Here is a 13,538-nt window from a genome sequence, read left to right on the forward strand (position 1 = left end):
CGCTGTTTGCCAAGCTCTTGTCTACCGTGACGTCAAAAGGTTTTTAAGGAGGATGTGGGGACTTCACTTAATCCATCTCGGACAAACTATATGCTTCTTTCGCTCCATTCATGATGACAATAGCGAGACAAGCTTTTCATTCCATCCCATCCATCCTTTCCTCTCATTCATAGCAGGCGTGCTGTGCTCTCCAAACCCCGCATTTGGTTGCCTTCGGGGGAACGCAAAATGAGGTCAGGCTAACAAAGCAAAGCAAAAAAAAAAAAAAAAAAAAAAAACAGCGACGGCAACGGGAAACAAAGAAAGAAACACAGAAAGAATAAAGAAAACCAGTGTTTGTATATATGTTTGATTATCTCAATTTACAAGGAGAGGCTTTGACGTCTTAAAAAGTTTTATTTCACGGAGTTAAACAATATTTAGTAATTGACCCAATCCGGTGACTGACCATAGGAAATTATTTCTTCGCTGGCTTTATGAGCTTCCTCTATGCTGAATCTACATCAGACCCCTTTCTGCCCTTTATCACTGCACACCGGCAAAGACTGCAAAGTGGATGGAGCCCTGAAATGATACATGACATTTAAAATTGGGGCATTTAGCTGACGTTCATCTCGGGGAACCTAAAATGAATGAGCAAGTAGGGCATCCACATCTTGTTCAAGGTCACTTTGACAAGAGACACGACTACTGATGGATACACAGTGTGGGGATTGAACAATGACCTCTCAGTTGCAGGATACTCTATCTGACCAGGGGATGCTCTGACTGATCTCACAGCCTCAAAGTCACAAAGCTTACCAACAAGTACTACAGCGAGTAGCTATTTGCATTGAGATGACCGGCTTGGCATTACAGTATTTTCTCTTTCTATCTCTGTTGCCAAGCAACATTTAGCTTCCCCAGCCTCTGACAGGTAGCTATTTTAAGAAACCAGACAGTGATTTCAATCATGACACAACTCTTGTTTAAATAGGTTCTGGCCTGATCCAAAACCTGATCTGGATCTTAAAGGGACCCTTTTATGGGAGTTATAATTTTCATCCATTTGCATACATGCATGATTAAAGATGTTCAATGCTGACTTTTCTGAAATTTGATGTTCGTGATGTGGTTAATGTCAAGGTTTTTGCATTTTTTTTTTTTAATCTATCTGTTCTTACAGACAGGTTGGTACCAATTCAAATCACAACATCAAAACTGGGATGGCTCCTGCTTGGCTTCCCGTGCTTAACAACTGCCAAGCTCCATCCACTCAGGTCAATCTGAGGCGTTTGAACTGACAAATCATCTGGAAAGCTTCCAGCTGGCAACGAATCGGAGTCCAGCTTTGGGACTGCTGAGAACTGTGAGAACTTAAGTCTTCAAATTCATTTCATAAAGATCTTTTTTTCACCGAGCTCAACCTATTTGCATCCCGAAGAGTATTATTCACATCCTGAGCCAGTGTATATTTGAAAACAAAATCATGTAAAGTTAATAATATGGGACCTTTTAAAAGTTGGCCTGGACTGCATCTCTGTCCACATTCATAATAATCACAGTATTCCAAGATAAACACTTCACTTTCAAACACTGTTAGTGCAGTAAGATGACGGGCAGCTGGTTAACATACATACAATAGGTGCATAACATAGGTGCTGCCACAATAGTGTCCAGTAAGCTTGTCTGAGTTGTGTTTCTAAGTCGTTAATCCTGCAGGCCACACAGATCGGGACATATACAGTACATATTTAACATGGTGTAAGAATTTAGGGAAAAAAACCCAATGCAAGCTATGCTTTACTTGAGGTGTCTAGTCAAATGCCTGACAGGTTAAATCCACCTAAATCCCCGTTAAGTGCGTGTCAGGTAATTATTTGAAAACCATGTCAAATCCAGTCCGGGGAAAAAAAAAAAAAAAAAAAAAAGCTGTTCAATATTAAACTTGGGGTTAGGCTTAATTTCAAACACGCTACACTTCAGGGATATCATCAATGCGACACGTGTGCCCCCCTCCCTCCCCAGTCAGTGAAGTGTTATCTGGTTCCTCTTCTACATTTTGAATGGGGTTGGAGAAAGAAAAAAAGACAGCGGGGGAGGGAGAGGGACTAAGGTGGGACGGTGGAGAGAGGAGCGGCGGTGATGACGGCTGGCTTGTGCTGGTTGCACCTTTTGCGACTGCTCTTGTCCTTGAAATAGAAAAGAGGTTACATTCCAATAATACTACTAGTAATTAGTGAGGAGATTATTATTAAAGCGTCATAGAGAAGTCGGGCTTTTTAGAAGCAGCTCAGTGTGCTACATACATCGTGGGGTGGGGGGCGGCGGGGGTTTAGCAGGCGGAGGACATGAAAATGGGTACGTGTTTTGGTGCAAATTGTACTGACAGATGTAAGATTCTGTACTGTGGGAAATAGTGTGTGTCCTTCTGTGTGACTGAATGCAGTTGTTTTTTTTTTTTTGTATCAGTGTCTCCCGCTTGGTCTCTCATGACAGGTCTGTTTCTGTCTCTCTCCTCTGTCAGTCTGATCTAAAAGGTGATCAGGTTCGGGTTCAAGGCTGGCATGTGCTCAGGAATCATTATCAAGTGTTTATTTAAAGACAAGGAGCTTCGGGTTACCTGCTGGGTGATCATGGCATGCAGTAACCCTACACCAGGCATGGCGCAGAGCCCACAGCCACGGGTAGACAGCATGTGTTAGTTGTATCTACAACGTGGCGTATGGGCATGCGATACGGTGTGTGTTGTTCGGTCCGCATCAGTGGCTCTGGGCACATTTCTGGCCAAATGATGTTTTTGTGGACGCAGAAATCTGATCTGAACTCCGTGAGTTCAACGGGTTCAGATGTTATTCTTGGTTGCATTAAGATGTCTCGGAATAATGAGATGTAGCCTTAAGCCCTGGTATGATAACAAGCCTCTATTGTGCTTGGGTTTTATTCAGTCTAACTAGATTAATACTGTGTGTGCTGATTTCGTCAGCATCGAGGGCTTTGTTACTTGAGACGATACAACAATTACGACAAGATTAACCCCCTCAACTCTACCTGTCCCACTGGCGGGCTTGTCATTGCAAACCCATGCTGCGTAGCTGAACTTTGTTAAAACTCATATAAGTTTCTTTTGAATTCTAGTGGACTTCCCAAACTTTTCAAACATACCAAATATGTCCTGCTGAATTACAGGGAAATTTGTATAAAATGATGCACAAGACATCTGGATGTTTTCTATTTGATGTGATGCTGCAGCCATAAAATAATGGTATTTTGGGTATATTATTATATACCCAAATATTTCACTCAATTTAAGTGTGAAACACCTTCAGATGTTTTTGTTGTCTAACTTTGAAGCTACTTCAGGCGAAATTTAAGAGAAACTCAGGGTTCAGTAGGTCAACCTATCGCATGTGATAAGAATAGCATCGGCTTTTGTGACTGAAAACTGATCTGGCAATCTGGCAGTCCCCACCTATCTGGTAATCTTATCGCATTGAAAACAAATTCAGAATTATTTATAATTACTACTTGTCCCCGGACTAACAGTGACAGAAGCAGGGCAGCCTCAGTTTAAGTGCGAACACGTTAAAAGCCACTAAGCCCTGGCTGCATTTAAACGACTGATTATGTTACATATTATATTATTATATTTGTATGGTCGTCATACACTCATCCATATTGAACAGCATTAAGAGATTATATTATCACTGTGGCATTGTTAATGGATCATGTAGACACTGATGACAACTAATGCATCAGTCTTGACAGCAGCCTGTGAGAGAGGTGTTAATGAGGTGTGTGTGTGTGTGTGTGTGTGTGTGTGTGTGTAGGGTGCCTACTTTCCATCGCCTATTGATCTTGCCTGCGGTGAATTGCCTCTGACTGCGCGAGTTAGCAACCAGTTTCCATGACCACCACCTCCGTCACCTATGAGATCAGATTGGCTAAAGCGATACAATATCTGGCCGCTGTCTGTAAATGGAAGGCGGTGCAGAGGTGATTTTACACCTGAGCCAGTATTGTTTTCATCCTTCTTCCTCGGGAGGGGGAAACAAGTGAAGGAGGGAAGGAGGGAAGGAGGGAAGGGGGGGGTTTGATGAAAGAAAACTTGCAAGACTAAAAGGAGGCGGAAGGGAGAGATGGGAACAAGTGCTGGGAAACAAGACAGTGTGCTTCTGTTCTTTTAATAAGCTTTTGTGCGTTCCTGTTTTCGTCGAGGCTGAAGGACGTGTGCTTGTTCTGTCAGTCAACGGAGTGTCAGTTTCCGAGCAGAACTCTCTTCGTCTGCTGGGCTTGTGTCGCGTCTGCAGGAGTATTGGGGGCGAGGGATCGGGGTCACATGTTCCGGGAGCGTTAAGGGGTACACAGGCGATATGTAGGGGTATTTTGTGACAGGAGGTTACAGTATTTTTTGTCATGCTATATTATAAATTCCGCACTTTCACCTTTTTTCGCATCTGCCTCTCTTTTTTCCTCCCCTTCCCTCTTGCCCTTTCCATTCACAACACTTGATCTCTCCCCAATCATGCAAATAAGCTTCTCATTATATGGCTGTGCATATGACAATAAGCTTGACCCTGAACTTACAGTTAAAATCCCACTTCCTCCCTCCCCTCCAACCCTTTTTCAATCACTTATTTCTGTACATCTGCGGAAAGTTTTTTTTTTGTATTATTTTTAATTTTTTTTTAAACATTTTTTTTTTAATCCTTTCTTAATTTGTGCTCAGTCAGTCGCTCTACTTCTTTTTCTTCTGGAAACGTCTAAACTGGTTCTGGATGGCGAGCGCTGCCTTCTCCGTCTCCGGCGCTTCCAGGTCAATGTCGATCTCCTCCTCCTGTTCCTGAGGCTTCGCCGCTGACGCCTTCTCTGCAAGGGGCAGAGGACAAAGGGCAGAGGTTCATACTAAATATAACCTTCAGGAAATATCAGTTAACCGGCCAATCAATATGTCAATTTCCACAAAGCAACTTCAAATACTGAGCAGTTCGATTCTTCCAGACATATACTGACATGGGTGGAAGTGCATGTACCTGCACCCAGCATGTAGTATTGGATAAATATACTGTGTCATGACAGAGACTAAAAGGACTAGTGCTGAAATGATTAGTCAAACGACATAGAAACTATTGATTATTGATCTTTTTAGTCATTTATCAAGCAAAAATTCCCCAAATTTGCTGATTGCAGCTTAACCAGCATCACTAAGATGTTAAGATTTATCTGTTCATATTATTTTTTGGCTAAGGAAACAAATTGAAGTCATCACTCTGGCTTCTGCTCATAAGTATTTTTTAGGATTTTTGACATTTCATACACTAAATCAGTGGCTCTCAAACTCGGGATTGTGAGATAACTTTGGGGGTCGCAAAATGATTGAGACATAAGAGGAAGAACAAAAAGTGAACATGCAAAATTATCATGAGTAGTTTTTCTACTTTTTTCTGTTGTGAATTACTGAGTAGTTGTAAAATGCCTCCTCTGGAAATTGAAGGCAAATGAAACAAACTGGATAGGTGGTTGTTCTTTAGGTGGACTGTGGTTTGTTTTAAGGGGTCACAAGCCACTGCACTATATGATTAAGTTGTTAATCAATAAAATAATGGGTTGCTTAACCAACAATAAAAATACCCATTAGTTGCAGCCCTAAAATTCACCAGATGTTCTATGTGTTCCTTGGGAAAATCCCTCTCAACCAGTTTTGGACTGCCCTGGACTTTGAGTCAGTAGGAAAGGTAAATGCTGCGTTAAGAAGGAACGATGTGAGACTTGGATACAGGGAAAATATATAGTGCTTTTCATTGTGCAAGCAGTACTTTCAGCAGTTTATAAATGCTGCGGCCCTTCAAGGACATCCCACACTCCAATTTGAAAAGCAAAATGACAACAGAGAGAGACAGAGAGAGGAGGTAATAGGAGCTGGAGGAGGCTATAAATGTCCCTCGTTGACAGTAAGAAGTCAGTACCTAATGATGGTTCAAAAATGAGTTTAATTTTTAGTGACTCCTATAAAGACATGATGAGGAAAAAGGCTGAGCTGAAATGACTTCTCTATTTTTACCAGATCTCAATCTTGTATCTGCTGCTGTAACAAATAAGGTTGTTGTGTAACAATGTCATAATACTATAATATCTTAAAAGGGAGGTATTTTAATAATTTTTTAGACAATTTTACATAATCAACTTTTTTTCTGGGACATTTAAATGAAAGAAAATTGTGGTGTGATAGTTTAGGTAATGTATTTTCGAGGACATTCATTCATTATTAATGACATACTGGCTGGTGATTGGCTGGTATTTTTGGTAGCCCTGCCCTATTCTATGGCATTAATAATGGATGCAGCTAGGGCTAAGAAAGCATGGGCAGGCTGATGCAAATTTGAGATTTTCAGCAACTGGTTGATCAGTCAGACTTTATCTGTATAGCACTTTTCATTCAAACAAATGTAATGCAAAGTGCTCCACACAATAAAACAATAGAAATACTCTCACTCAAAACACTAAATGACAATAAAATAAAGAAAGGAGGAAACAGAGGCAGGATTATGACCAATAGGAATCAGAGAAAAACTCAATATGGCAAAATAAAATAATAACAAAAGGGGTGAGGTATGGAAAATAAAAACTCTTAACAGTGATTAAAAGCTTAAGATAGCAAGAGAGAGAGAGAAAGAGAGAGACAGAGCGAGACAGAGCAAGACAGAGAGAGAGAGAAAGAGAGAGAGAGAGAGAAAGAGAGAGACAGAGAGAGGGAGAGAGGAGGTATGGATAAGAATAAAACCAGAAATATAAGGTAGGATACAAAAAAGAACAGAATCCAAAATATAAAAGGTTAGACAATGGGGTAAAACTGACTACAATAAATAAATAAATAAATATACAAACAAATAATTACATTTAATTAAAAAGCTAGATAAAAAAAGTAGGCTTTGAGTTTGCTTTTGAAAATACCGACATTCTCTGCTGCCCTCAGGTCTTCAGGAAGGCAGTTCCAGAGAACTATTGTAATAAAAGGATTCCTCACCGATGGTTTTGCTCTGACTTTAGGAATAATAAAAAGGCCACTGGAAGACCTGGGGGTTCTGGAGGGTTCATCGGCTAAAAGCGAATCTGACAAATAGGTGGGACCAAGACCATTACAGCTTTATAAACCAACAAAGGGATCTTAAAATCAATTCTGAAGCTAACAGGCAGCCAGTGCAGGTAACAGTGCAGGTTACAATAATCAATCCTGCAGGTAATAAAGGCATGCATTAGTGCCTCTGAGTTGGCTTGAGAGAGAAACAGTCACACTCTGCTGATGTTTTTCAGATGATAAAATGCATTCATAATTATATTTCTAATGTGAGGTTCAAAACTAAGATCTGAATCAAAGATAACTCCAAGGTTTTTTACATGTTGACATGTTGAGAGGTTTAAGGCCAGTGCTTGCAGTTTTGCATTCAGTTTGTCTCTCTGAGCTTCAGTACCAATAACCAAAAGTTCAATTTTTTCCTGATTGAGTTGTAGAAAATTAACTACCACCCATACCTTGATATCTAACATACAGTTAAAAAGGGCATGTATAGGCCCTGTGCTGTCGGGAGGCATGGTAAAAGCTGTGTGTCATCAGCATAGCTAGGGAAATTTTTGCTGTTCATCCTGAGGACATTTCTAAGTGGCAGCACGTAAAGGTTAAAAAGTATAGGACCTAAAATCGAACCTTGAGGTACACCACAATTTATTTTATAGCTTTTAAATGAATATTTGTCTGTTTCTCAAAAAATAATCTGTCAGTATGATGAGATCTGAACCAATTAAGAATAGCGCCAGAGAGGCCAGCCAGACTCAGACCCAGAAGTCTATCTAAGAGAAGTGAGTGATCTAATGTGTCAAAGGCTGCACTAAAGTCAAGTGCTGCTAACACAAGTTTTTTCATATCTATTTTGGACCTTAGGTAATTTAAGGCCTTGACGAGTGCCATGTCAGTGCTGTGACTGGCCCAAAAACCAGGTCAGTAATTTTCAAGAATATTTGGGAGTTCATAAAACATTTAACTGTAGAGACTGGTTCACAATGTTAGGTAAATCTTAAATAAATCTTTGAACATCTTATAAAGAATATCCCAGACTGCAACATCCTTAGCAAAACAAGCAAATCCCTGTTTTCTGTAAAATCTTCCCATTAAAGCACCATCCACAAGTTTAGCATTTGGTTTGCTGGAGCATGTATAAAAATCTAAAGGTCATTCTGCACATCACAGCACAACAGACCCTTGGGAAGAATTTGAAATGTCATAGCACCTGTTGTAAAAGATCACTGACAAGTTAGAAAAAAGACCAGCACCTCTGTGTTACAGCCTGGAAGGTGGATGTACATGAATGTATCCAGAACTTGACTATGCTTGCTCTTCTCTGTACTTTTGCCACTAGTTTTGTCCTACTGATTTACAATGGGTGTACATTGTATATACACACATATATGTATATTATCTGTTCACGTGATTTATTTTCAAATTGAGTGGACCTCTCTACATATTGTGTGCACACAATAGTCATTTTATGAATGAGTTAATACCACAAAATAGATTTTTTCTGGGATCCCAGCAGTAGCTAACCTGTCAGTGAATAATTGTTAAAACTCTAAATATAACATGGAGTCACATCCTAATGCAAGTGAGCACAATATTCACAATAAAATACTTTTACAGCAGTAAACAGCCTGACATGGTGATGTTGATCAATTGAGGAATGCTGATTATGATAACTTCATCTACTGACAATCCATAGTCTGCACATACGTTTATTCAGAAAAGTTTAGTCTGTAGTAATCAAAGAAAAAAAAAGCCACTGTCAAAGACAAATCTTGGAGAGTCTGGTACTTTACGGCATAAATGCAGTGTGAATTGATGTAGCAGTTTATTGGGCACTGCAGCCTGCTGTATGTCTGATAGACTGTAGATCACAGTACCCTGACTAGCCTCAGCCTTGGGTATCTACCTCTCTTCTTCTACATCCCTCCATATGTCAGCTGCGGATTAGCCATTACAGCAGGTTAACCTTGCTTTAGGGCTAGAGAGCGAAACCCTTCTGTGCAAAGAATTTTAAGCACATGCAAATCTAGAGAAACTAGGTAAGGGGAAGGTGGGTATGGAGATATTGTGGAAAAGGAGAATTGGGTGAGAGAGAAAATATATCATGTATTGAGCAATGTCTGTGGGTGAATGATCTTGATTTTTTTGGTGTTGTTTTCGAGATGGATGACACATCCACATGAATTGTGCATACAAGCACCCACAGAGTACAAGAAAAAGACAGAGCTAAACAAAAGACAACAACCACAAAACACACTCTGTCCATTGGCCGATTCATGATAAATGCATTGACAAACGCGAATGTTGCAGTGCTGCAATTGTCTGCTGATGAGCACTATTGCTAACTTTTCCTGGCTGACAAACTTGTGACTACTGCCAAAAACAGCTGCCTTGTCTTGGTTGCTTCGCTCATGGAAAATCAATGGACTGACTTCCAGAAATTAGATATACTTTATGTCCAGTTACTGGTGGTGTGTATGATCAAAGATAGAGAGAGAGAGACAGAGAAAGACAAAGAAAATAGTTAAAGACACAGAAAAACCACAGAAATAAACAGAGATCAACGAGGAGATATCAAAACACACCGACCTTCCAGGCTTTGTTGCCAACTTTATCACTAGATTTAGAAACTTTTCAGATTTGCTGAGTAGCTTTTTCAAAAGGCATCAGTTACAATTATCGACACGTTCTTCAGTCATTTTCATATATTGACCCTAGAAGCATCTGGTGCAGATTGATCAATAATACTGACATACTTTTACACTACTTGCTTGTCTATCAGTGGTCACAACACTTCCAAAATATCATAGCCCCTTCATTTCTGTAAAGAGCATATTAACTTTCCGATGAAATCATCTAGCAACTTTTTGAGCAGCCAGTAGCTTCTTTCCTTAAAGAGCTGGCAGCACTCCAGGCATTTGCTGGGTGACTGACATGTCTTTGCACCAGTCATCATTATAAAGTTATGATTTCTCATCATTTCTGAGATGTTGATAGCAAAGAAAGCCAAATATGTAAAAGTCTGCATACCAAAGAAGGCACACAAGAAGAAAACAAAACAAAAAAAAAAAAAAACAAACAAAAAAAAACTGTGGATGATTAAATTTGGTTCGTACTCTAAAAATACACCATTTGAGTGGGGACCAGTGTTTCCCCCATTGGTGGTATTTTTGTGCTTAACACTTTTATCTATTTTGGGTCAGACATACCTTTGTTGTCAGATGCAGGCGTCTGGCTGCTGTTAGCAGAGTTAGTGGATGCCAGCTGTAGAGAGAAGGCAGAGCAACACTTTGAGTCAATTGTACATCACAATGCAGCAACTGTAAAATTTCCCATTTTTACATCCTCAAAATCTGGTGCTGCTTAACCATCATTCTGCACTATCAGGTGTTGAGAAAATCCTGCACTTGTAATGCAGGAAACACGTAGGGAGTGACTGGCTTATACAGTGGCTTTTAACACATGCACTAACGCTCACCAAACACACACACACATGCATGCACACACACACACACACACACACACACACACACACACACACACACACACACACACACACACATTTCTATCTTACCTATATTTTGACAGGTTCATTATTTTCCATTTTAGTTTGTCATTGAGCTAACCTGTATTCCAGTAAACTGTGGTTCTTTAAATGTGGCTCCATCCATTGAGGTTTGGCTGAATAAAATTATTTCTGCCTCCAGGAAAGGTTTGTTTAACTAAAATCAATTTGCTCACACTTATGTTCACAAGCCTACTCCTGTAACCTTCAGGCCTTTTACATGTTTTATAAAGCAATGTTCATTAAAATTGAAAAAGTGGTAAAAAAGAAGAAGCCTGAAATTTCATGATCATGTATTGCTTAACAGTAAGTATACAGTGCGGTCCATCCCATGTTCCCAGGCCCTTCGTTCCTCAAAGTAAAAGAATAATTTCATATGTTATAATCGAAGAAAAAGCAGCTTTCAAAGATACAATACATTCTAGTTCAAACACACTTTTTATTAAAATTGCAAAACATAAATGTCATTAACCATTAGTAATGGCATGAACAACATTATCCACATACATAACATTAAACATGCATAACATACACAATCCTAGGTTCTCTTAACATAAAAAGTAATGTCCATACCCCTGATATATTGAGGAACCTATGGTATGTGTTATTCAATATATCTGAAATGGCCTTAGAAAATGGTTTATGAAAAAAGGCCTTAGGACATGAAACCTTGGGACATAGAACACTGGAAACAATCATGGCAACATAGGACCTTGGGAGCACAGAACCTTGGGGACATAGGGGATTGGAATGATAGGACCCTGGAAACATACAACCTTGGAACCACAGGGCCTTGGGAACATATGATCTTGGCAACAGAGGATCTTGGGAACATTGTCTCTTGGAAACAGGGTCTTGGGAACATAGGACCTTGAGAACATATGATCTTGGGAATATTGTCCATTGGAAACAGGGCTTTGGGACATTAGGACCTTGAGAACATAAGGTCTTAGGAACATCATCCCTTGAAAACATGGGGCGCGGTGAATATACAGCCGTAGGAACATTGGACCTTGGGAGCATAAAGCCTTGAAAACATAGGGCCTAGGACAGATACAACCATGGGAACATAAGGCCTTAGTAACATGAAACCTTGAGAACACAGAACCTTGGACATATAGACATTCTTCTTTTTATTCAGCACTATTCAGTAGCCTATGTTTTGATATTTTTTAGCCTCTCACAAACAGCTTACAAACTGTAGGCTGAGAGGGCATAATTAGAACCATCGTATATCATGCTCTTATTGAAAGCTGAATGTTATTATGTTTGCAGCCCAAATATCGTGGTTGTATTGGCAGCTCTACTGCAGTTCCCACCCACACTGTGAATGCATCTGTCCCCAACGTTTTTGTTTGTGTTCCACATTCTGGCCAACAGTATTGCCTGGTGTTCTCACATTTCGCTAGAAAACACATCCTGAGTGCAGACAGGGTGCACTCGTGAGGAGCAGATGAGAGTATGGTGTCTTCTTGGAGCCGTTACATACGAGCGGCTGTGAAAGATTCAGAATGACACTTCCAGTGTGTGGAGGGAGCTGAATGAGAGGGAGCTGAATGAATGTGCCTGTGTAAATGGGTTTCCCTTACATCTTGTCTTATGTCATTTGCAGAGGTTTGGACACACATTTCCAATGGTGGAAAAAGTCCACACATCCCTCACTTAAGTATAAAAGTAGCCACACAACACTGGAAAAAGTACTCCATTACAGCAAAGGTCACTCAAAAATGTTTTTTTCTTAAGTTTCTGTCCCCCAAAATGTCTGACCTTGACTGTACTGACTTGTATCTGTGCAAAGTTTGTCACTAGAGAGGTGCTTTCACAATCCTCTACTGGAGGTGGAGGTGTGTGTGCATACCCCTGAAATCTGAGATTCAGACGTACCCGGGCCAGCTGGATTTGGCACGTTGCAAATCTGAAAGCCAATCCCGTCGACTGACACTGTGGTGATTTGCATATCATTAGCATCAGCACCACCAATCCGGCAGGTGGGGGCGTGGGCAGGGGACTATTTGCATATTCATAGATCAGCACATTTTTGATGAGGAGAAGATTTGGATTTACATTTAAAGCACAAAGGAATTTTTTTTTTTTTTTTTTAAATCATGGCAAACACTTCCAAATATGTAATGCTGATGAGCAGAGATTATATTATTCTGAGGGGCTTTTTAGGGGCTTAATAAATCACTGGAGGGAACTTTAAGCACAGTATTAGAGTAAATGCATTTTGTTACTTTACACATTTGCGAGTCTCCCTTTGGCTCCTTTGCAGAGGTTTACCCATGACTTCTGCATTACTCGAGGCTAAACCAGAGAAAACCAGCACAATGATGGCTAACCTCTCCTCCACCCCCATAGTGACCTGATTTTAAGCTCTCCCATACTAATCTCTCCATCTGTACCTCTTCCTCTCTCTTTCTGTCTCACTCTGTAAAAACCTTGTCTTTTGGCACCTCTTTTGTTTGATCTCTCACTTGCTCGTCTGGCTTCTCTGTTTTTAGCTCTCTCTCAGTTCCTCTCTTTGGGTTGCCTCTCACTTTCTTGCCTGCTTCAACTTTCCAAGCTGTCTTTCTTTTTTTTTCCATTCTCTCTTCTGGGCTTTCTGTTTTCACACTGCACAAAAATCTCTGTCTTGAGAAGTCATTTAGTCTCACATTCAGTTTCATGTTCATAGGCTTGTTTTTCTTCAAACATGGTAAAAAAAAAAAAAATCTGCCATTTGTCTAGGATAATCAACTAGTTTGCACAATTTTCTCAAATCAAGTGTCATTTTCTGAATAATAATGGACTTTATTCTACCTTGTTTCAACATTTTTAAACCTGTTCCTAGAAAAATTCCTGAAACATGTGAAACAACATTGGTAACAATGGGATTATCTCATCCCACTGATGATTCTTTTACTTGCTTTGAAAAAAAAAAAG

The 13,538-nt window shown here is 40.0% G+C and overlaps 1 protein-coding gene across 1 annotated transcript; it reads right to left on the reverse strand.

The window, feature by feature from the left end:
- Window positions 1-3,222: 3,222 nt before the first annotated feature.
- Window positions 3,223-10,726, reverse strand: pcp4l1 (Purkinje cell protein 4 like 1). Its single transcript, XM_030076257.1, has 3 exons — window positions 10,678-10,726; window positions 10,261-10,315; window positions 3,223-4,848 (listed from the first exon to the last, which is right to left on the reverse strand). The coding sequence occupies exons 1-3, from the start codon at window positions 10,720-10,722 to the stop codon at window positions 4,718-4,720; spliced, it is 231 nt and encodes a 76-aa protein (XP_029932117.1). The 5' UTR covers window positions 10,723-10,726; the 3' UTR covers window positions 3,223-4,717.
- Window positions 10,727-13,538: the final 2,812 nt, after the last annotated feature.

The sequence above is a fragment of the Myripristis murdjan genome, chromosome 18, assembly GCF_902150065.1.
Source record: "Myripristis murdjan chromosome 18, fMyrMur1.1, whole genome shotgun sequence".
NCBI classification, from domain to species: Eukaryota; Metazoa; Chordata; class Actinopteri; order Holocentriformes; family Holocentridae; genus Myripristis; species Myripristis murdjan.